This window comes from Pyrgilauda ruficollis, unplaced genomic scaffold, assembly GCF_017590135.1.
Source record: "Pyrgilauda ruficollis isolate IOZ18807 unplaced genomic scaffold, ASM1759013v1 scaffold7, whole genome shotgun sequence".
NCBI classification, from domain to species: Eukaryota; Metazoa; Chordata; class Aves; order Passeriformes; family Passeridae; genus Pyrgilauda; species Pyrgilauda ruficollis.
In genome coordinates this window covers 8,653,458-8,679,229 of record NW_024528821.1, presented here as the reverse complement: position 1 = coordinate 8,679,229, position 25,772 = coordinate 8,653,458, and the positions used below count along the sequence as shown (strand labels likewise).

At 40.0% G+C, this 25,772-nt stretch overlaps 1 protein-coding gene across 4 annotated transcripts in view; it reads left to right on the top strand.

Moving 5' to 3' along the window:
* The window catches only part of TENM1 (teneurin transmembrane protein 1), a 225,769-nt gene that overhangs the window by 170,259 nt on the left and 29,738 nt on the right, over positions 1–25,772 (top strand). For all 4 annotated transcript variants that reach the window (XM_041485140.1, XM_041485142.1, XM_041485143.1 and 1 more), the window contains 2 exons: positions 1,619–1,851; positions 11,442–11,596. In XM_041485140.1, coding sequence (XP_041341074.1) covers positions 1,619–1,851; positions 11,442–11,596 — 388 coding nt within the window. The remainder of the gene's footprint in view (positions 1–1,618; positions 1,852–11,441; positions 11,597–25,772) is intronic.

Here is a 25,772-nt window from a genome sequence, read left to right as displayed (position 1 = left end):
TTCTGCAAAAATAGCAAGTTTTTAAAATTGTGTTCCATTTTTTACTAGTACTCTTTAAGCATTTTAGTATGCAAGGCTTTAAGCATAAACATGAAGAGTTTTCTAACAGCTGGTCTATTAAATCTAATGACAAGGATGACAGAAAATGTGTCTACAAGGAGAATATAGTGACCCCTGGTTATCTGCAGCTTTTGCATACTGAACAACATGTTTATTTAAAATCTAGAATTCTCCTTGCAACTTTTTTCATAGAAATGTTTTATTTAAAAGTCATCATTTGGCTGGCCAGTCACTCCTGACCTCGATCCAGAAAGCAAAAATGATTCTTGATATTTTCAACAAACAGATTTTATAGTGGTGATACCTTGGCATTAATTGCTTTTAGCTCATCCTCTTACTCATCTTTCATCATACCACTGCCCTCTCATTCCCTGTGGCTCCTAGGACTGGGTTTCACATCTGTTCCCCAGCTCTGGGAATTTCACTGAGCGTCGTCAAACGCACCACAAACAGAACTGGCCCAGCTGAGAGGAGGAACTCACTTCACAACTTTGTTGCAGCAATCTTAAGTGTTAGTTAATTGTACCAATATTAACAAAATATCTCCTAAAAATTAAGGGGGGGGGGGTATTTTTTACAATTTCTTTAATCTAACTGGGCATATAGAACCCAGACACTTTTCAGAAATCTCCTCCTCCCCCTTAGAGGAACACAGTAATTGTCAAAAATATTGTCTGAGCACCTAAACTCTCAGCCTGTGCCTCTCTCCCACCATTTCAGTAACCAGCTGTGTGATTTAAAGGCTCTCTATCTGGATTTTTAGTTAGACCCCAATGCAGGCTCAGGACCCTAGCATGGTGTGCCATGTGCTTAAAAATTTTCTTCTAAATGGAAATTAACTTTGCACTGAAAAAGAAACTTAACGTCTTACCAGATAATAAGATGCAGCCCAGTTTTCAGATTAGAATTTATGATCCCCACCATTTAATTAACATATGTAAATATTTTTTTAAATAACATTTTATAATCTCAATAAGGCAGTGACAGTGCATGAATTATGGTGCATTAATTCATCCCTAGCTGCACTGACAGTACTTGGCCTTCTGCCTTGCTCCTGACAATACAGTCGGCAGGAATTAAGGCACCATATTTCATACCTTCATATTTCCTAAGGTTTAGAAATAGGTAAAAATAACCAAGAGTGGGTATTTGTGCCCATCCAGAACAGCCTGTGATTCACTTTGCTGCAACTCATAGATTTGTTTTCAGTGCCAAGAGTACTAGGATGTATCAGATATATAAAAATTATCTTGCTTTTGATAGTAATAATTGTAACTAAGCTGAATTCACTCCAGTTAGCTTTATCCTGAGTGGTTTGGTACTGATGGGCAGACCAACTAGCCCAGTACCAGTCTCTGCCCCAGCTCCCTGAACCAAAACTCATTGCTCAGGCTCTGTAGCAGGACACTGGTAGTGTTTTGAGCTGCTCTCACACCTCTGTCCTCTTCAGATCTCTGAGCTGATGTCTTCAGATAAGTAAAGTACAATTGTTGTGCTGCCACAGAGATGTACAAGAAAAAAAACAAGCTGACTTTGATGCTCTTCTCTTCTGTTTTAGTACAAGTCCTGCACATAAATATTACTTGGCTGTTGATCCAGTGTCAGAATCCCTCTACTTATCAGATACCAACACCAGAAAAGTCTACAAAGCAAAATCTCTCACTGAAACAAAGGATCTGGCCAAAAATGCAGACGTGGTGGCAGGAACAGGTGATCAATGCCTTCCTTTCGACCAGAGTCACTGTGGGGATGGTGGAAAGGCGTCCGAGGCCTCTCTCAACAGCCCAAGAGGTAAGAAAAGATTTTATCTGGGGTACTTAGTGTTGGTCACCATATTTCCTGTCATTATTTAGGAACTCATATGCAACTGGATGTACAAAAATGTGTCTGTGGCAATGATTTAACCAACTATTAAGCCAAATCATTTAATGAGGCTTATTCATGTCTGCAGTACAGCCAGTCCTTTATGAGAGATCAGCATGAACAGCAGGCTCCAGCTAGAATCCTCTGATTACTCTTCCCTGTATGACAACACTCCTCTTTGATTACCTTTCAATTGCAAGGTGGCAACATTTAATTATATGTAACTCTTAAACAAATTATATGGTGTCAAAGTCCATTTTTTAGATGTTATGAATCAGGTGAGTGTTGTAATGTTAACAGAGCTTACTCATACACAGTAAGTTAGGGCTGTTCAAATCAGCCAGCAAAATCAAGTTTATTTGGAGCTCTAGTTTGTCTTTTCTTATTAACACACTTTGCAAAAGATGAGCATCTCCCCTGCTGCACATGAAACAAGCATTTTACTGCATTCTCCCTGTCAGAGTACATCCAGTATTGTCACAGGCAAAATGCGTGCAAAGCCTTGAATCCCCACCAAAGCCACAATTAATCCCCTCGCAGTGTGCACTAGAACTGTGATAAAGTCTCTGGATTTGGTGCTCTAAAGCAGCTGATCACCCTCAACTCCCACTGCAATCCCTGGAACAAAGGGCACTCAGCAGCTCCCAAGGCAGAGCCCTGCGTGGGCCGCGCTGCGCTGCCCCCGCGCCTGCTCACAGCTGGCTCAATGCAAGGGCTTTGGTTATTTTTCGTGAGCTAATAAAGGAAGGCTGTACATCAGTAGGAAATTAGAATGTACATCCAGGCAGAAATACCTCTAAGACAAGCAAATAATCCTGGTTTAAGGTTTAGCAAGAGACACATTGTAATTATACAGTGACTTTAGCGTGTCTTTAATGATAGAAGGTAAGTTTGAGGTAAGTACAAATAAATGTTAATCTTCGGGCAGATAATTAACGTAATGAATCACTTCTAAAACTAGTAGAAAACAAAGGTTTTCAGATCCTTTATCAGGAAAGTGTGATTCTATGAAAGTGATCAATGTTTTATTTATAATTGCAATTGATTATACCCAATTACAATACAATCAGTTGTTCCAACTTATTTTCTTAGTGAGAAAATATGTTGATGAAGATGTTGTGATACACTGTTTACTTTAAGGACACTCATACTTACTTCCTTAATAGTAGGTTCTAGTCATAAAGAAATGAGGAGGAATAAAAACACAAGTCAGGAGTTCTCGGGCAGCCAGCAATTATTAAAAAGAAATTGTGAGCAGACAATGACTCTTCTATTGGCAAATTCAGGCAATGACTCCCAGGTGCTTTACATTTATGCACCTCCTCTAAATAACATCAGTTTGAAATGATCCAATTTGTTAGGTTTTTATTTTAATCTTGAGTAAGTCTGGACAGCCACATACCCTTTTTGTGCAGGCCCTAACAAAATGCAGCATCAGCTCGTGGTCCCCAGCAGTGGGATCAGAGTAGCACTGAAACAGCCAAGTAGCTACAGCTCCTTGTTTTCCCATACTTTACAGTTTTAGAGATTCTTTTGGATCACTTATTTTGCTTGTTCTTGAAATATTTGTCAAGTCAGAAGATGTCATATTTCTATTGAAATTACATTCAAACAGTATAAAGAAAACTGTTTTCTATAAAGAAAACTGTTTTCTGTAGGAAGCAGGAAATTTTGACAAAAACTTCTTAACCATGTTTAAAAATCCTTGGACACACAGACACACAGTGTTATCTAGCATTTGACCACAGAAATAAATGAATTGTTTCTGGTTTTATACCTCTGAGACTTTTACAGTACAACTATAGGTCCTAGACAGAGTCATTGCCAAGTTATTAAATATAATCACTTGCATTATTCAATTAATAATTTGTATTTATTTCTTAATCTGATACAGGAATATTGCTAGCTTATTTACTTTGTTTGCCTTCTTTTTCTTGTCCTGAGTATTCCTTCCTATGATAAATGAAAAACTATTTTCCCCCTTACTTGATAGAAAGACAGTATGTGAAAAAGGACTCCATTTAGTGGTTGTTTGACCTTGATTAGTTATATCTTAAAAGTTGGACTCTAATTTTTGCTACTAGTTGCTTGTATAAGCATATAAGGGGTTATCTAGAGGACTGTGTTTTTCCATTTGCAAAATTGACATGAAATGCCTACTGTGTAATGCTTGTGAAACTTAATCCTGTTTGGTAACATCCTCAAAGCTGTGTTAATAGGTGGAAATTCAAATTCTCTTTCTTACTTACTTTTCTGGATGAAAGTTGCTTTGAAAAGTGCTTTAACTTTTCTGAACTCATACACATTTTTCTAGTTCCTTGAAGATGCAGGGAGGTTTGAGGAGAGTCCTACATTGTTATTTCATTATTTCTTTCATCAGTGTTTATTTTCTCATTATCTTTATTTGGCAAGACTGCCTTTGCCTAGTGACCAGAAATTAAATGCCAGACAGGAAAATATAATGAAGTAACACTAATCAATTCTGATTTCATCTTTCCACAACTTTCTTTTTACAGGTAGCAAACACATGTAGCTTTGTTCAGTCTGTTCCCCACTCTCTGTGAAGGACTGGAGATGGGGCTTAGTGAAAATTAATCTTGCACTATTGTATGTTGAGCTGACTTTGAAAGATGCTTTTAAACATGCATGGCTGATGTAGTTGAAATTTGAACTTCAATATATTATTTTTACTGCAACTTTCTTTAATTCTGTAGAGATCTCAGACTAATGAGTCATGTAATAGATGACCAAGTACTTAAGCAGAATGTGAAATGATACAAGGTGGGGACATAAAATAAGATCTGTGACAAGCTGAACACATTTATTACACAAGAAGATATTGAAAATGAAGAAGTAACTACACAAGATATTAATCATTGACTGAATTCCAATCACTTGAACTTTACCAAGTAACAGATTTTAATTTTGGGGTGGGGAATTCTGTTTGGTGGGTTTGGAAATTTTTTTAATAGAAATTATTTATGGCACATCTAGTTGCCAGCACTATCTTTTAAACAATATGATTAGTATTTATGATAAGGTACTTGAGGATCATGTTCTGATTTTAACTAGATTAGTCATTGAGTATTGGAGCAGTGAGAGGCACTAAAATGAGTGGAAATACTTGGGACTTGTGCAAAGCCAATGCTTGAATCAACACCATTAAACACTTACCTACCCTGCCCTTCTGAAATCAGTGTGCTTTAGACCTGTAAATAGATTTGACTTTCTAAGCATAATTGACAGAGGCAGTGAGAGTTTGAGACAATCAGGTTTCCACATTCTTGCTGAGCCCCAGTGTCTCCCAGGCAGCAGGGTCAGAGAAGTGCCCGATTAACATCCGATTTCCATCCCTGGTGTCTGTGAGCAGCACTCACCCAGGACAGCTCTGCTGGAAATGCCAGCTGTGTAACTTCTGTGAAAACAGTAGGTGCCTCCAGTGATGCTGCCCTAAACATCAGGGTGATTTACACCTTTTTGGAAAGCCAAGGACTAAATTTAAAGATGTAAACATTTAAGGTCCTGCAGTGTCTGCTTTTTGATTCCTGAGCTAGGTGCACACACTGTCTGTGCAAGCCATGTCAGTGCCTCGAGAAATTGGACTGCACACTGAGTACAGAGTACTTGGATGCACTGCAGTGACCTCTCTGCAGATGCAGTGACCTCAAAGAAAGCACCAGGGGAATGGCGAAGGTTGGAGTAAGTTCTAAATCCAATGCACAAAAATACCTTATCCGCAGCTGTAGCAAAGAACTTTTTCACTCAGACCAGTGGCCATGAGATAGAAACACAAATGAAGCATAATTTAAAAATCAGTTCTGCAGTGTAGTTTTATCTATTTTGCTTGCAATTACTTTACTAAGGAAATATTGCTTTAAAAAATCATGGTTTTGAAGATGTGTTCATCCTAGTAGCTTGCATCCTGAAATAATCAGTCTTGTTGCTCCTCATCCTCAGCAATACATTCTAAAGTAAATAAAGAGAGTGAGCTGCTCAAACTAAACCTTTTGCTCTTGTCAAATGGCAGTAGCCTATTTAGGACTGCTCCTGTTCAGCTGGAAGATTCCTTTTACTTTCAGTAGGATGCACAACCAAATTCCTATTATAGTCTTTTGTGACAACAGACACACTTGCCAGAGGTAATGATTAATGCTATTTTTCCAGCAATCTTTGCTATTCTGTAAATTCCTAAGACCTTTTTAGCCTTTCCATAGAATTCAAAAAGGAACGTAGAATGGGGTGAGATTTTTCATTAGCAGTATATAAAGTTAGAAATAGACAAGGCAAAGTAATTTGCAGCCTCAAGTCATTGTCATATATGCATCATAAAATCAGCAAAAAAACCCCAATCTCATGCCATTTTTTATTAATTTAAATTTATTCCTTATTTTTCTTTTCAGTAGCCTTAGCTACCTATGATTTCCAAAGTATGAGAAACTTGTAGAACACTGTAAACTTTTTGGATAGCATATTTTTCCTAAATTTCATCCAACATTCATCTGAATTCATAAATCATTCACTTTTCTATTCACCCATGTCAGCAGGATGACCCCAGTCATCATGTCTCAGGCTGGAAGCTGAACATTTTCATTCACAGTCAGTAGTTAAAAACGCTGTTTGCTCCAGGTCTACTGATCTGCCTCTAAAGAGAACAGCACTCAAGTGCAAGTACTGAAGTCGTGTTCCAACTGACAAAGAACTACTGAATATTTTGCAGCTAGTGCTGAGACAGTAAGGAAGTAAAGATGACAAAGATCACAAGGCAACAGACTGCAAATCACTTGAATCATATTTTGAGTGGTGTATTATGGTAACCTATAAATAACTAATTGCATAAAATTGCTTTAGTTCCTGGATGGCAGCTTTAATTAAAAGCACCGAAGACATTTAGAAGTTTAGAAATGGATGGCATGCAATTTGCCCTTTTAGCACCATAAAATGGTAATTAACCAATTTGATTCACTTCTTCCTATTAAAAGTTTTATGAGAATTGCAAGTTCTTTCTAAATACAGTTGTTCTTCAGCAGAAGGTGGCATTCTCTTTTATCCATCCTCACTAGTAGCTGTAGATGTTGTTTTAAAAATTCTTCAGAAGTTTAATTAGAAGTTTTCAATACAGAATGCTTGTAACTTTTCAGCTGAGCAAAAAGTGTAAAGAAGAATTTCTGGAAGTGGGCAACATATAGTTCTAGCTGCTATTTATTGACATGTTTGAAAAGGATTTCTTCCCAAAAAAAAGCTTCTCTTAGAATGCAAGTATGGGATATGATATGGGGTAAAAAATAAAATATCTTACTAGGGAATTTACTATATTACTTTTAATCCATATTTTTAGCACTATAAGCTTAACTCCTGAAATGCTAAATGATCAATGAATGATCATGTGTATTTTGAATTTATACCTATGATAACTACACAAAAAGCAATCTGTTTGCTGAGTGCTATTTGCATTTATAATGGTCTATGTATGTGCACTAAGGCACAGCTGTCAGGGGAAATAACCCTTTGACCAAAACTACTCTGAGTAGCAGATAACAGGAGAGGTTATAGTCATCCTTCTGTGTTTATCATGGGTGTACCCAGCCCCTGTACTAATTATTTTTTGTTGGAAAAATCTGTTATAAAAAGGAAAACTTTCTGTATAGTCTTTCTAGTAATAATACTTAGTCACCACCTTCAACAGCATTACCAGCAGTTAATTTTTAATGTTAGTTAACAGAATTCAAATGGTACTGATTAAAAGACCTCTGAGTGTTATAAATATTGCTCCAAAATGTAAATCCACTGGAGATAGATCTTCATAAAAACTACTGTTTCACGTTCAGGTACAAAATTCATCCCTATGTAGGACATTCCCAGTAACTAAAATACGACCAAAACCAGTCCTGCAACACGAGCATGTCACTCAGCAAGACTGATACTCAGCTCTGAGTCAAACAACGAGACTAAATCCTGGCACAGATTTATTTTGTCCTTACCCAGCCATCAGTTTTTAATGTGCAATCTCATGTAAGCAGGGTAAGTCTGTCATTTGTGCAATAGGTCATAGGTCCCTTTAGTGCCCAAAGACAACATCATTTGGGCGTAGAATTTAGTGTTACAGTTCCTTAAAAAATGAAAGCCAGAATCAGACCCAGAGCCTGATACAAACCACATCTCCTTCTCTGGGAAAAAAAAAAAAAAAACAAAAAAACCTTTCTTACTCATTCATGGGGTGAGCAGTGCTCCCACTTGCACTCAAGTGCAATTCATTATCCTCAGCATGTGCATGTTTCCTCCCCCAGTTCCTTGGTGATTAAAGCACAATTGCTGTGCTGTGTGTGATTTGATTCTGCATTACACTGTACGTCAGAAAAGGATTAAAAATAAGCTCTTGAAGTACAGATTATATGTAGCATCATGTAAGATGTGACAGAAGCATTAATGAATCCAACTCTAATGAATAAATTGGGACAGTTTAGCCACAAATCTGTATTGTTTTCCAATGGATGCTTTATGTAGGGTATTTGTCAACAAGACTTAAATGCATAAGTAATTTTTTCAAGTAGGTAAAGTCACATTGTTTTACTGTAGAGTCATTAGCTCTGGAAGCAGTAGGTCGTTGCTGAACAACTATAGAGTCACTGGTACTTGAAGAAACTGGCTTATTAGGAAGTTCCAGGAATTTAGTGCAAATACTGAAGACATGGGCTTATTTATGCCATTGCACTGGCATATGTCCTTCCCTTGCAGGCAGGTTGCTTTTCTGCAGTGGCTGGAGAGCTAGAAAGGCTAGAAACATTAAAAGATCCTTGGTTTTCTTATGTAGTCAGTGTTTGAAATCTATTCAACAACACAGCTGAGTAGCTTTATTTCATTGCAGCATAATTTTTGATTTTTATATAATGGATGGTTTGCAGCCAACACAGCCATCTGTTCTCAGGCAAATTGCGCAAAACAGAAGATGCACTTGCCCTAGTGACAGATCCTGGCCTTGTGTTATCTGTGGTGTGGATCTGATCCAGCTGAGAAGCAAAGCTCCTCGCTTACCGTGCAGCACCTCCCCTCTGCAAAGGCAGGCTCAGACACAGCCCATGTGCTGCCCTCCCCACCCACATCAGGTTTCTCATTTCAGCTTGTGAACCACACTGGAAAGCAAATCAGATCCCATCTAATGTTGCTACATGATGCAGTTATCAGTGGTAGAGGTACAAGGGCCCATCCCTTCCCAAAGCTGGAACACATCACCCCCAACACCAAAACAATCCTCTTTGCTTCTCAGACTCACTCTTTACCTCAGCTCACCTTCAGCCTTTTGGGTTTGGACTTCTCAGGAGTAGATGACAGCCAGGAGCTTGCCAGTCATTCTGGAGTTTCCAAAGGTACAGTTACTTTCTAATTAAAGAGTGAAGATCCTCTAAGGGAGCCAGTACCAAGGAGTCACGATTTATGAGCTCGCAGGCTGGCAGGGAGTCAGGCTCTGAGACTGTCTGCTCCTCTTTCAGCCTTTTTATAACCTCCTGGTTTTGCCCAGCTGACCCATCCAGCCCCCACCAGATGATTTCAGTTCCCCAGGTGACATCTGTCCTGCAGAACTTTCAGCTGTCTCACATAATGAGGAGATGTAGCCTAGCCCTGTACCTTGGGCACTTAGCAGTCCCTGGGCACTTTTTGTCCTGAATGGAGGAGGTGACAGGATGGTGAACACCCTCCTCTAAGGGCAGATCACAGCCAGATGGATACACTGCATTGGCAATTTAAAGAATTAGTTTCAACTCCTAACACTGCTGATAACCCGAGAGCTGGATGCAGTAGGGAGTGTTGCACACTAAAGTTAACTGCTATGGCTTTTGGATTTTTTTATGTGATGATGCCCTCAGAATGTTGTGATCACACTCTCAGACCTTTGCAAGGTGCCTGAACATCACCTGTGGTGAAGAGGCACCTCAGAAGCAGTCATGGGCAATTTGTCCTGGGAGCCTGCCCCAGGGTGTTAACACTGCAAGAGAAAGCATATCACACTCAGTTATTTGTGCAACCCAAACTCAATCCCCAGGCATTTCCAGCTGCCAGGTAAAGATATGATTAGGGGCTTAGGGAGACCACCACCCCCTCTTCCCAGCCCCATGGTTTCCTGATCCTGTCTTTGCCCCCCAGACTGCTTAATCTCCCTTTCTTCCAGCTGTAACTGCTCCTATATATTAAACAAAAAACCTTAAATGTAAGGAGTTGAGGTTAGAAGCTGAGGAAATTCAGTTTGAGGCTATTTTTCTTTTTTAATGGCATGTGGAACTGCTGTATGGCATCCTAAACTGGCCTGCAGACAAGTATTTTGTAAACTTAGAGTACATACAGCCTTCAGTTGTGCTAAATGCAGAGGACAAAAATCAAGAACCATATAAGCCACTGTCCAGACCATCTGTTCAAGTCCTCTGCCTTTCATTTCTCTGTAGCAGAACATAAATTCATTATTAAAATAGCTTGGCTGTGCACAGCAGCTGCTGTAATTGCAAAGTTATGCAACTTTAAATGGGAAATTATGAAGTAGTTTAAAGCAAGAAATTGAGCGGTTTTGGTAGAAAGGATTTCACAAGTCTAACATGAATAGCAGTGCTCTTCTAGTTATATTTTCAATATTTGAGGGAAATAAGATCTTACTTACAGTTCAAATTGAATGCAGGAAGAACTGCAGGGGAGCTGTTAGGCTGGGGCAGAACAAGGGTGGGTATGAATTGTGGCATAAGCTGCTGGTGGGAGACAGCAAACCTTCCATTCCTCAGTTTCCCCACTGAAATGCAGAGGACCATGACCTTTCCTGGCATTTGAGTTCCATCCCTCCCGTGCAGTGCAATGCTGCAGGAGCTGTTGCAGATCCAGGAGTGGGAGAACTGCCCCAGCTCATGACCACAACTGTCATGAGCCTGGTTCCAGAGCAGGACCATCATTTTGGGCAGCACTGCCCTGTGATACATCCTGCAGCACAGCTGCTCCTTCTGCCTGCTGAGCAGAGCCTGGTCTGTGCCACTTGTACGTACAGCCCCTGTCAGAACAGGTCTCTTTGCCTTCTGTGGGCTCTTCCTTGCTCAGACACTCTCATCATTCAGAGACTACAGCAATTTAGAAATTGTCTGTGTATAAGAATGAGGAAAGTGAAATTAAAATGAAGACAAATCAACTGTAAGATAAGTTTTTAGAAAAGCTAATATTGCCCACTTTGTGATAGACATGAAGCGTTGTTGAAGACTCTTGTTCTGTGTATGTAAATTACATTAAAAGCAAAACCTCTGCTGCTTTATTTTGTTTCATCCTCACATCTTCTCTCTTTCTCTTTAAGTCAAAGCTAATCTGAGAGATGGGTATGAACTTTCCATATACAGTTTGTATAAGCCTCAAATAGTAATGGATGGAGGGGGGAAATCATAATTTTTTAAATCAGCAAATTTTCATCGTCTAAGAAGAGAGGAAACATTTTAAGCTGATACTTTTTAATCAAGATAATGCCAGCACTAACACTCTTTTTACCCTTCCTCTTCATCCAGGTATCACTGTAGATAAGCACGGATTTATTTACTTTGTTGATGGTACAATGATACGGAAAATTGATGAGAATGGTGTGATCACAACAATAATAGGTTCAAATGGCCTCACATCAACCCAGCCGTTGAGCTGTGACTCTGGGATGGACATCACTCAGGTAGACACCTCGTTTTTATGTGTTGTCACTTTGATACTCATTGTAGAGACAGATCACTTACTGTCTTGTATCAAGATTGTATATAGAATATGCTGGATGAGTCAGATAATTCTGAATGGCACAGTATGGAGTAGTCCTTCCACTCACATGATTATTTTAAGGTGTGTAAATCTAAAACCACATTTGATTTTTTTCCCAGGAGATGGCCTGTGAATATATAGAGAATATATATACATTCTTATGTAAAGAATACAAACTGCATTTAAAAGTTGCTTGCTACTCTGAGATAGATCTTCTAAGAAGGCAATCAGACGTTTAAAGTGCTTTCCTTTAGTCCAGCATTCAGACTGATTTGCTTGAACTAGTAAATGGAAAAAAATAGATATTCTGTTTACATCTAAATCTGTTCTAAGTCATGGAGGAGCATTAGAATAAGTAATTACAGAGCAGCAATATTGTGGTGAAACTATTGCATTTCAATTTCTCAACATGCTTTTCAGTTCTTATGTCAAGAGCAAAAAGAATAGGAATAGTAAAAGAAATAGGAATAAAAGAACTTATCACATTTTTAGCTTATGCTAAAAAAGAAATATGGATAATCATGGAGAAACGTAAATGGTACTCTTTGCTAGTCAGTGAGCCATACCTACAGACAGCACAAGGAAGGACTTGGCCTTTGCCAAGAAATAATTGAATTAATCAGCTTCAAAACAGGGGAGAAGCTGTACTTGAAAAAATCTTGAGGTATTCAAGTGACATACTAAGCTATTATGGACTATGTCAGCTAATAACCAGGATCAGGTTAATTTTTCATTTCATTTTCTCCCTGCCCTTTCCTCTGTCCTTCACAACTGGAGAATCACAGTTAAAACTCAATGCATAACAATGGTAAGAGCTTGTTGCTTGTTTCTAAGTAGATTTTGAGTAATAGGAAATTACTGTGGTCTTGCATTCACATACCTGAAGAATGTGGGGTCAATGTTTTGGTTAGTTCTTATGAGATTTCACAGGGTCAAATGAAGGGATCTAATGCTGCTGTTGCAGAAGCACTTGGGGATTTTCTTACTAGAATCAGAACAGGAAGAAGTGTTTGTGTTCTATTTCACATGTCACCAAATCACAGAATTCCTATGGTTGGAAGGGACCTCTGGAGATCACCCAATCCAGCCCCCCTGCCAAGGCAGGATCACCTTGGACAGGTGACACAGGAATGCATCCAGGGGGTTTGGATGGCTCCAGAGAAGGAGACTCCATGACCTCCCTGGGCAGGTGTTCCAGTGCTCTGCCACACTCAACATAGAGAACTTCTTCCTCATGTTGAGCTGAAACTTCTTTCTCTTTTGTGTTTAGTGTTTCAGTGGACCCTATGTGTTTGCAAATGTGGGGAGGGGAAACTCAGCCTCCCTGCTCTAAGATAGACAGGCCTTTGTATTCTCTCGGGTCCAGCTGATGTGTAATTATTCCATATAAAGCAGAACAGAGTCAACTGGCTTAGTTGTGCTAAACCCAAACTTAAATTAGCCTGGTAATGGTTTTAAGATTATACAGCTTCTGGGTACCTTGGCTCTTGCTCTGGCCCCTCGCCCTGGGGCCAGCCTGTCCTGCAGGTGCTGAGCAGCAGCTGACAGCCAGCAGCATTCCCGCTGCACTGCTGCCCACCAGCTGGCAGGAGCCATGCCTCATGGAGCCCACAGCTGCCTGGAGCACTGCACTGCTGCTTGGATACATCTAACAACTGCCTGGGGCACCCAGAGCCAGATGAGATATCTCTGAGGTCAGGGAAGGGTGCCAGGTGCAGCGTCTGCTCCCTGCCTTCTCCTTCTGGATCTGCACTCTCAGGCTGTACAAATAATTGCTTTATTTGCCTAATGTAATATGTGCTGTGTATTTGTGTTCAAATTTTTTGCTGATTTTGCTCAGTAAGAAAATGTCTCACTGCATCTCAAATAGGGAGCTTTAATCGTTTTCATTTCCTTTTGAAAAATGCAACTACCCATTAGCAAATAAGTCTCGGCAGGGGGTCTGGCAAAATTAGAAAGAAAATTATTTATTTATTAAATTAAAACTGATTTTTAAAAGTAAATGTTTGGGGCTGAATTCAAATGTGCTAAATTTGTAAAGTAGATTTAAATAGCTCTGAAATCCTAGTTCTTCATAGGTTGGCTACTTGCCAGAAACAAGTTTCATTTACCTCACCCTACGACATAGTTCCAATGCCGTGAAAGATGGGCTTCTGCAAAGTCATAGGTAAGAAGAAAGATGTCATAGAGCAAATCATTCTTCATGCATCTGGGGTATGGTCTCCTTTTCATAGAAGCAGGAATAAACCCTTTTTTTTTTCATGAACACTCAAGTGTTTCCTTGCTACAAGAAAATATGGCTGCACATTTTGCAAAATTTTTCAATTTTGTCAGTATTCTGGGAAACTAAGACATGGCCTTACCCCTAAATTGAGATAGTCTTCAATGAAATTGTGAATGCGTGACAGTAAATATTCTAAAAAACATAATAAATTATGGCTTACAAACATGTCCCTAAAAAGTGGCCAGTCACATTTTCTAAGGGTAACAATACTATATAATTTTCTGTATATTTTTCACTGGTAAGTGAAGTCACAATGTGGACACTGCAACATGAAGCCTTTGGAAGCATTTCTTGTTTGGAGGATTTGCTTTGAGGGGGTTTAAGTAACTCTATTTATTGAAATTTTTCACAAAATCCATACCTTTGAGGTATTTCACATACACAGTAAATCATAGACATAAAATAAATACCGAGAATGCATGTTCTGAAAAGTAACTGTATCAAATTTGCTCAATCATATTCTTCCAAAACTGTTGCTGATAACCAGAAAAGCGTATGAAATAATCACACCCCCTTGAAGTCAAGCATGTTAATCTGGAATTATATCAATGAAAATAATGGAATGATATGTCACTTAGAAACAAGTGTATATCCTTGCAAGACTGCTGAGTTTATTCCAGAATGGCATAAACATAAATGATAAATGCATTTGGCCCATCTCCACTTGAATTAGTTTTTGGCTAAGTTACAAATGGCATTTAAATCAAGAGAATGTGGGTTGCTCACAAATTGTGTATTTAAAGAGACTTACAAAATAGGTTAATAAAATCATTTCTCAAAGCTAAATTTGTTCTGACAGTAAAATCAACAACTTGCCCAAAATCAGTATTTCTTAATTGACTAAAGTACAAAAATGTACTCTTGGAGTAAATATGTAGAGTAACTGTCTATTGCAAGCACCAGCATAAATGACAAGCTTTAGCTTTCAGGCATTCACTTGAATAAATTAGTTGATTATGAAAGGGTTTAATCATTTGTTCCAATATCAGTTTTCGTGGTATTATTCTTGGTAATCATTATATGTTTGTTATTTACCACCTTCTCCTTCTTAAGCATAATATTTTGCATTCATAACCAGGGGAAGAAAGGATAGATGGGGCTGAAAAGATGATATGTTGTGGTAAATAAATGACCAAGCTTTAATTACTTTGATCTCATACTTCACTGGGGGGATTTTAATCTGAATTTGGAAGGAAAGGGATGCTCAGCTGAACTGTTTATATGGTACACCAGCATTCTGAATACTGTTTCAGCCTGTTCAGAACTTGGATGACTTTTCTTCTCTGCACAGATCATTTCAGTGTTCTTCAATTAGTTAATAGAGCAAACCTAAAGAAAATGGCTCTTCAGAACTAGGCATGTTACTATCCATGTGGATGTGCTCAGCACTCACTGTTGGTTCCAGGAGCTCAGCAGACACCTACATGGTCATGAGCCACAACAGGAGTGCCAAGGGAAGAGACTTGGATGGAAAGAAAAGAGATGGGATCATCATTCAGTTTCACTGCCTGATGGCTTTGGTCTGGATCCTTGTCTAGACTAGAGGCCTCTCCAGATTGTTTTTTATCTCACATGTACACACTCTCTTCTTGTTTGCACATCCCTAGGATATGCTGATATTTTTTCGCTAGTTTATTGATAGCAGCTGAGAGCAGACAGACGTGTGTCTATCTGTCTGTCAGTATTTTTTTCCTCACAGTAAATGAAAAGCTTGGGCCAATTTCAAACAAATTTGTAGAGAAACACCCACCTTCACAGCAATTAAATTCCTACATGTTCCATAAAAAATATTAATCCAGCTGGAGGACAGAAACCTAAAGTGCCCTTTCAAAAGGAAATATTGCAGCATAAGCTTTCTTTTATTAAACTCTAGAGATTCTACTCAGGATGTAATAAATGCCCCATTCACAGGAAAACTTCATTTCGCGCTTGGATCTTATTAAACTCCCAAGTCAGTCAGCCATGCGACAGAAGTCCTTAGGAAACCAGACTTCATCAGATCCAGTGTTCTTGGAAGTTATATTGACGTTGTGGGAGTTTTTGTGTGAAAGTAAAAACACTACAGCTCATCTTGAGTGATAAGCTTTGCTGTTCTGCCTCCAATGCTACAGTGAAAGCTGAGGAGAGAATTAGCAGATATTTCTACTGTCTTGCAATTTCATCCTGTATCTTTCCTCCCATGAGAAATATGTGGGCTGAATTTCCACTGCTCCAAACCACAAGTCATTTATATCTGTGTGAGTGGCTGCAGGTATTATTTGGGAGCTGTTTAAACCAATCTCGAGCACAGTCACTGCAAATACAGAGACCAAACATTTGCAAGTCAACAGAAAATGAATCCCAAGAGCTTTTTCTTTGCCTATAACCATGGTCTTGTTCTCGTGCTTATGTCAGTCCCACTAGGCACGAGTCTGTGCCAAAGCAATAGCTCTGACCTGATTGATGGTGTTAATAACTGTCACTGCCGTGTTCCAAAATGAAAGGTCTGGTTTGAAGACTTTTTCTTGACATTTGCACTTCATCAGCCTTTGTTCAGCAGTTCTCCACGTGAGGGAACCATCTATATTGTGTTGCCTCACATAAACTTCAGTGACACTGCAAAAAATGTTTTGCTCCCTTATAAAAATGTGACAGTGTTACTTACGTAGGCAATTTGCTCGCACAGGTCAAATTAAAAGGCAGATTTCTAGAACGGGGTTTAAAGGCGACCCGTGCACGGCAGGAATGTTGTGTCCTGGACAGCCTGCTTTGAGTGATGGAGAAGAGGGGAGAGGGTAATAAGTGATGCTGTTGATGACCTACTTGAAATAGTGAAGCAAGAGACAGACTGCTGGGAAGCAGGAGTGAGATGAGCAGAATTGCTTGAAAATGTTTTATATATCTCAAAAATGCAAACACTGACATTGCTCCCGCAGTCACAAGTGCTGCAGGCGCTCCCCAGCAGCATCTGCACAGGCACAATATGCTTCAGTGGCATTGTGGAAGCCTTTTGAGCAGAACAAAAAGCTCCCAGGACATGGTGACCTCGCTTGAAAGCAGCAATGAGGGTCTGCTCGTCAGAGCAAGCACAGCCTGAATGGAACTTTTACTGGGTACGTCTGGAGGAAGGAAAGAAAAATGTGAAAGACAAAAATATGATCTGATGACTGGGTGAGAACAGGGGAAGCGAGCTGCCAGCACAAAACCAAATTGATTCTAGGCTGAAGTACTTCTAAGTCAGGTTGAGAGTAGAATATTGCAGAACAACTGCAAGATTACATGGAGCTGATTAATTCATTAGTATTGTAGGTCAGAACACACACTATTCCTTTAGGTATTTCTCTACATACCCAACATTATAAACTGCATTCTTGTAAAAGCAGAAAGAAGAAAAGGCATCTTTTAAGACTAGATGCACAATATTCTAATTGTGCCATCAGAAAGGGACAACTTTGTTTTCACTGTAGCAAAGTACTGCAGAACTACTCCTGTTCTTCCTTTCCTTTTAGTCCTCTACCTGTGTCTTTTGATACATTCTTCTAGCTGTGAGCAATTAATGCAGCATAAATATTGCAAATTGCTGAACAAAAGCACACAAAGCAGAAATAACAATTCCTAGACCCTTTTATTTTATTTGTGATCTTCCCTTACAGAGGACTTTCAGTGTTTTTTGCTTTTTAGAAAAGAACTCTATTATTTTTTCTGGGTCTTGCTGGATGAAGGGCCCACAAAGCTGTTATTTTTTTTTTTTTTCAAAATGAAGTCAGCTTGTTCTCTGGTTCTTTTTACTCTACTGCTTAACTTCATGTTCTTTCTTCTCTGGCTTTGCTAGAGTGGAAGTCATGGCCCCAGCAAAGTCAGCAACTGTTTTGCCACTGACTTCAGTGGAACCAGGACTTCGCCAAGCTTAATTGAAAGGGTAGCGAGAGGTGAGTGTGCAGTAAGGAGCAACTGTATCTCACAAGAAAGTATGTGCTTCTGGAACAGAAGAAATAGACTAGAACAGGTCTTCACTGAGGCATTTTCAAACCTTTTCAAAAATGAGGTGTCCCTCCAATTAATTAAGTGGTACTCTTCGGAAACTGAAAGTCTATACAAAATCATTCCAGCCATAATAGCATATGCAGGAGCAAGCAGTCACTAGCATCCATACTTCGAAGCAAAACCAAGCTGAAAGCCTTTTTAAAAAAGGATCTTCAGGTATAAGGGCAAATATCTTTACCCAGGGGTACAGGATCAGCTAAGTAACCTCTCTTCAAAAGCTGAGAGAAAGGAGGCACATAGGATTAGAACATCAGGTGAAAAAAAGTCTGAGAGCTCATAAATCAGACCTGTAGGTGTACAATGTAATTTTTTGAATATCAAACAGAAAGCAGACTGGTTTCATCAGAACTAATTTATATCCCAATCAAATTATTCTATCACTGAATTTGAAATTAGTCATAGACACAAGATAGCATCCAATGTAGTCATACTGCAATTTCTCCCTTACAGCCCAAATATTCTGTTTGTATTGAGCACCTGCAAAACAGCAATTTATTTCAATTATCTGCCATAAATAATCCATTATGACTGAGTAAAAGACTGTGTACATTTTAATGAACTCTTCCAGTGATTGCATCCTTTCCTTTGATTGTTGAGGCAGTATTAGATACCTGATAGGGAAGTGAAGGAGACTTCTGCTCATGACTTCCCTCTTACTTCCTGCTACACAGACACAGGTTTTAATTCTTTTTTCAAAAATTTGTTTCTAATAAGCAACTACAAGAAGGAAAAATCTTATGTAAGAATTGGATGGCTGGTGAGAAGGAAGCAGCTCAACCCTGAGTCCAGGTGCTCTCAGATGCATCCTTCCAACTAGAAGAAACCTCCACACTCACCAAACACTGCCTGCACATGCACAAAGCCCTTGCACCTAACATCCACCAGCTCATCTAAGCTGCCTTGCCACCCCCAGACTTCCTCCAGCTCACCCACCAGTGTCACACCAGTGTCACACCAGTGTCACACTGCCCAGCTCCACAAACTCCTGACCCTCTCTTAGCCATCTGGGGAATGGGTTCCCACATGAGAAGCCTGTCTTATTTTGGGCTCTCCTGTCAGTCTTTCATGAGCAACCAACTTCTCTCAAAGCTCCACCTTTTATTCCATATGTGCAAGTAGCCTTTGATGCTCTCTCTTATCTAAATATGGTTTCAGTACGATGGAGTAAAGTGGATCAGTTATTTTTGGCAGAAAATTATTATCTCTACTGTGTTGAATTGCACTGTAGAAAATGTTCAGTACAACTTTGTCAGACTGGTGGGAGTCTGCAATGTGTTGACATACATTGGTTACTACATCTGTCTTTTTTCAACTGTTGCAGAGATAAAATGGATGAAATGTAAGCATGAATGAGATACTGGTACCTAATCTATTATCTATATATGCATATATGCCTGTGTCTGTATCCATGCAGGTGTATGTGGTTTCTCCCTACACTGCGGAACTACCATAACTAATCAGATAGTGAAAGCTGGTCCCTGCCATCCTGGGCTCCAAGCCCCAAGTCAGTGTGCTGAAAAAAGAATGTGGGTGAAGGGAACATGCAGAGCCAAGCCAAGCAGACAAAGTCCCTCCTTTTTAACCCAGTGGTTTTAACCCAGTGGTTCATCCACATCCACTAGCAAGGTTTGCCTGTGATTCAAGAAACAGCTGTTTTGATGGAGGCAATTCCTACTTTAGCCATGTTTTTCAAAATTGTCAGGACTGGAACTGTGTGCATGTTGCTTTCCTCCTCTCACCAAGCAGTCCTTCACATATTTATGGGCCAAGGACCTCCCACAGATGTAACAGGTTTTTTGTGTTATGAAGTGAGTAACAATAATGACTGAGCTCTGTGTGGAGCTGTCTTTACTGCCTCTGTTCCAGACCTTTCAGATTGCACACTGTATTCTGGTTTGGCCATTTGGAAATGTTGCACAGCTGTCTTTTTAGGGAGGGGGCCAGGGGAGTGACAACTAAATGGTTGTCAGAAGTCTGGAGTTTGAGGGCAGCAGGCACCAGAGGTGGTCTGTCCTGCAGAGATGTCACACACTGCAGGGATAGAAATTCTTGCATTGGCTTGGTCAGAGCTGCAGCCTGGGCAGTGACAGCTAAGAATGCCTGATTTCACCTCTCCATGATACCATGTTTGCTGCAGCATCTTTTCTACCATTGGCTATGCCAAGGAAAAAATAATGAAAAAACACTGTGTCAGTGAAGGAAAAAAATGGCAAATGTCAGGACAGAAATGGGTTTTACCCATTTGTAGTGTGCCACAGAGAGGGTGTTCTTAAAGCTGTGCATTATGGGGTTCAGGTCACAGAGAGCTGCAAACAGGATGATAGAGAGCACAGTTTTATACAGTATGTTACTCTGACAATAGCACATTTACAAACAAATTAGTTAAAAATGTCTGAAGGACATTCAGCTTTTATAAACTGGGCCTCATCTCCTGCTGATAGCTTCCTTTGGGATGAGTGTGGCATGCAAAATGATACACTGCCTTGGAGAATAAATTTACGAAGTTTAGCAATTTAGGTCACATTGCAGGAAATCATAAATGTCTGAACATCACTCAATAGCCATTCAATCAGCTGCTCAAAGCAAAATGGGAAACTGCACAGTGTGTCATTGTCTCCAGTGACAACCAGGGAAAGTCATGATATGATGAAAAACCCTTTAGGTCCTCCATCCATATATACTACATTTTTATTCCTTTTTTCTTGCCACTTCAGAATTAAAATTATTTGTCTATATCAATAGTGACAATAACAACAATGTGAGTTTTGCTGTTGCTGCCATGAGCTATAACTCTGTTGGGTGGCTCATGAAAGGTGTGCCAAAAATTTAGGAAATCAGAGGAGTTCAAATGGTTAAACTTGTAAAGCAGTCTAGTCCTAGGAACTAATTTCGTTGTGAAATTATTTTTGTATGCTTTCAGTCAGCCAGAAGGATTTATGCTATTTGCTTCTTTTTTTTTTTTTTTTTAATTTGGTTTGAAGGAATAAGGAAGAGATTTAATAGGACATTTCTAGACCTAGTACTTGCTAGGGATTCCTTTAGTTTTCTGGGTCTAGAAGCTGCTAGAAGCCTGAGATCCAGATATTTAGGACCTCACTAGAGATGTCAAGGGTCATTCTGAAGGTGTCTAGGAGTTTTTAAGGTATGCAGCCTTTCTAGATCTACAGCTTATGGAGCAGGGGAATCCACGGCTTCTGGAGCAATGGCTAGAGAGCCACTGGCTCTTTCTCCTGGGATAGTTTGGAAGCCTTTTAGAGCTTTTTCTTAGAGCCTGCCTAACGTTTCTGTGGAGCCCTTTGAGCCTTTCTAGGCCTGAAGCCATGCTCTATGCCTTTCTAGACCTAGAACTCAGCTACTGAAAATCAAAAACTATTTATTGATCTGATTAGGAACCCATTTTAAACTATTTTCAGGTGTACTTCTAAAATCTCTTTTCTACAGCCTTTTTGGAAGGCAAGAAAAGAGAATGCCTCTCCTTCTATGTCCAAGTGAATCCATCACAGGCTTGAGATATGTTATTCAGTCAAGTGGTAATTATTGAGTTTTGCTTAAAAAACTCCAGTCCTAAACATTATCCTTGTAAGCTGTTCTGGCACAGTCTGACAATGCATATCCAAATATGCATCGCAGCAGTAACCAAAGCCCTGAACTGACAGAAATGTAAAGCAGAGTGCCTGCTTACAGTCTCTCTCAAATGTTCTCCAGTGCATTTTCTTGCATTTAGTCAATACAAATGCTCACACCGAAGGGTTGCTGCACAGAATGCTGTTGTCTTGTTTGTTCTGCAAAATGCAAGGTGCCTTTTTTTTTTCTGTTAGCAGTTTGAAATCTTACAGCAGTATGTGTTTGCTTTCTGTTCAGTACCACAGCTAGTTCATTTGCATTCATTTTCCTCAGTTGAAAGACCTATTTGTGTAAATACTTGTGAAATATTAGTTGTAGACAATCATCTTGTGATAACAATTCATCTTGGTGCTAATTTCTGTAAAAGTAAGAACTCAAATTACTTCTGTTGGTTTTTCTGCCTACCATTTTTATATCTATGAGGGAAAAAAATTATAATTTAAAGATAACCATGAAACTTTTCTTTAGCTGTTTTGCTTTAACTTTCTGCTACAATTTAGTAAAGAATTAGTTCACTCTTGCAATGGATTTTAAAAAGCTAGTAATACTGAATTGCATAACGTTGTAGGAATTTGCCACAGAAGGTGCCCTGCCATAAGCATGAATTTCAGGATAGCTATTTCTCCCATCCTGTTTTCTTTCCCGTGCAGAAGTTTTATTTGCAAGTTTAACTCTTAAGGGAAGGCTTAAACCACAGAAGTGAATTTGTATTTTCTTGTGAAGGCTGTGGAGTTGGCATTTGTTCTGATCCTTGTGGGAATGTGTTTCACAGCCCTGAGCTGGCTGAGGAGCAGTTTTGGCTCCCAGATCTCAGCTGGAAACCTCCTGGCAGCAGCTCCTCGTCCTCTTCCCCCAGTCCCGCTTTCTGCCCATCCCTGGAGTTCAAGGAGCTCTGCCCTGAGGAGCAGAGCTGTTATCAGAGGTCAAGATCCTGCAGAGGCAGGCAGTTTGCTGGGCACAAATCTGCAGGAAGTTTTAATTTCAAGAACTTAATTTAAATTTTCATTATGAGTTTCATTCAGAATTCAGGGAAGAGTCTGAGTATTTAGGTGATATATTCACAGTGGCTGATGTTGCTGAAAGGCAGGGGGGTTGCCTTTTTCAGTTTTGGAAATTTCATTTTTTGTATTGTTTCATCCTCTCCGTTTTCAGGCCAGATGCTTTTATGAACCTCAGCAGTTATTGGAAACAAAAGACACAATAACGTGCTAGCTCCAGCCCCTCACTGTTCTCAAACAGCTCTTAATTACTGTCTCAATTAAAGCTTTTCCAGATACTCCTTTCCCTTATCTGCATTGGCAGCACACTGGCTTTCTGTATCCAGAACTTCTGAGCCCAAAACAGAGAGATGAAGCCAAAACTCAAGATTTATGCAACCCCACTTTTGTGCCATCTTGTCTGACAAGCCCCAGGACCTGGAATTGCGAGTTACAAAGTGAGGCAGAATGGAGCCAGTCCTGTTATTAGCTAGATTTCCACCTGGTCTCATTCCCTCCTTTTGGCTCTACAAATTACCTGCAGCAGCATGTTTGGAGGACATCTATTCCCACTCCAGCACTGGAGACATGTTTGGGTTAGATTCAAATTCATGGTCTATTTTGAGATATTTTAATTGAAGAGTCTAAGATTCCTCCTCTCAGAGGTACCAGTCTGTTCTAAATACTTCATAAATTCCTTCTGAGCATTTAACAAAGTGTTCCTTTCATAGCCTGTGTAAACCATGGGTACCATGTTTAAGCAGACTTAAATGGCTTAGCAATCTAAGTCCCATTGATTTTTATAGTCAGTGTGCTTATGTGACACTGGATAATATTCCCTCTATTGTTAAATAAGGACGATTTGAAAACCGTCCCCACAGAAATCAACTTTTCCTATCGATTTACTAGGCCCCAGATACCTTATTTGAAGTTGTGAAGCAGTAAAAAATAACAAGAAATTATGAAACAAGAAGAGAGCTGGGAAATGAAAGCACAGCAAGTCTTGTGGCAAGCAAAGACAAGCAGTGAAAACTGTTGAAGTGGTGCCTTTCCTTCATACTCCTGCAGCAGGTCCGTCTTGTGGCAAGCAAAGACAAGCAGTGAAAACTGTTGAAGTGGTGCCTTTTTTCTCATACTCCTGCAGCAGGTGTCTCATCAGCTGGAAATAATTGACAGCAAAAGCAGGTTGGCAGGGAGACTCTCTGAGCCAAGATCCTGGAGAACTGGTGGCCTCAGACCTCTGAGCTGCATCTGTAAATGTGCCACAGCTGCTTTCCCAGCCCAGGGTAGAAAACAGCAGCCATTAGGCTGTAAAACTCATTTATTTGGTTTTTCACTGGGAGCCAGTGAGTGCAGAGAGCAACATTCGTGAAGTTTAGGGCAGGGACTGCTACAGCTGAACTGCAAAATTCTGGATTTTATGCTATGCAGCATCAGAAGGAGGAGACACAAAGGCTCCTCCAGCGTGGGATGAGGCTGTAATCCCACTGTAGGGAAGGGTTCCCCAGTGTCAAACCACAGGACTTGAATTCTGTCGCTGTGTGCCATTAAGAAAGGAGCAAAGCTGATGAGGGGAGCTGACAGTGTCAGTGTCAACAAAAGGAAGAACCCAGAGTGAGAGCAAACTGACAGAAAATGATGAAAAAATATCTATGATTGTCAACGGGAAAAAAATAGAGAGAAATACATGTAGTGAGACATCCTGTGAAGAGTTCATGGAAGCAGAATCAGTCTGCTCCAGCCTTGTAAACTACCAGCTCACTCCTAATGGCCTGCCTGTGTGAGTCCTTCCTTGGAGCCACTTCTCTCCCAGGAGGAAGGAGAAAAAAGGATTGAGGCAGGAAGAGAGAAAAATGCTATTTAGAAGGACATTGTGGTGAGTGAAAGAGTTTGGAAACAACATCTGAAGTCAGTATAAATAGAACCCATGGGAATGGCATGAAGCTGTGTCAGGGGAGACATAGGTTGGATATTAGGAAAAGGTTCTTCACCCAGAGGGTGGTCAGGCTCTAGAACAGGGAAGTGTTATAGCACCAAGCCTGACAGAGTTCAAGGAGCATTTGGATAATGTCCTCAGACACGTGGTGTGATTTTTGGGGCTGTGCTCTGCAAGGTCAGCAGTTGGACTCAATACATGCAGGTCCATCCCTCTCAGGATATTCTATGACTTAAGATAAATAAAAGGAAATTTTAAAAGGAAGTTAGCAGCAAAAGAGAAATACAGAAGAGGCCATGAACAGGTCTGCAAGTGCATATCATAGAGCTGAAGAAAGGCAGAGGTAGCATAAACAGAAGTGCTTGAAGCTGAGCAGCACAGATAGGAAGTAATCCATCAGTCAGGACTATCAGAAAAATTTTGGCATGAATTTCATGCTGTTACATGAAATTGAATCAAAATAAACAAGCAATGCATGGCAAGAAATCAAAGCAATGATGAAGCCTTTCTAGGGATTTGTGCAGCTTCTTTTAATCCATGATAAATGAAACTTATCCTAGTGAAATTTACCCCCACAACCAAACAGTTAAGCTCTTGAACCTGGCATTTGCAGACAAGGATAAATTTTTCACTCTTCACTTGTCTTACTTTGATATGAACAGTATAAATTGTTTGATATGATTTGTTTAAAACAGTACCAAAAATGGCTCAGCCATCAAACGTCATGCAAAATGCGCAGAAAGTTTTATCCATATGTTCAAAACCAAAAGTGAAGCAGTGTTCTTCACAAACTAACCCATGGATTTGTGTACATCTACAGGCACGTATGGTTAAGTATATGTGTGGACTCTCCTAGCAGTGACATTGGGCAAAAAACTCCTGCTATTAATTTGGTTGTGAAGCTTTGCTGTGGGAGAATGGCGTGGGTTTGTGTGGCAAGGTTTGCTTTAGGAGGGGGGCTGCAGGGATGGCTTCTGTGAGAAGCCCCCATGTCCAGCGGATCCAAGGCCAGCTGGTGCCAAGATGGGCCCAGTGCTGGCCAAGGCATTAGCAGCAGTGGTAACACCTCTGGGATAACGTGTCTAAGAAGGAGAAAAAGCCTCCTCAAGAGAGAGGAGTGAGAATATGTGGGAGGAACAGCTCTGCAGCCACCCAGGTCAATGAAGAAGGAGGAGGAGATGCTCTGGGTGCTGGAGCAGAGGTTCCTTTGCAGCCCATGGTGAGATCTCCCAGTGAAAATTCATTTAAACTA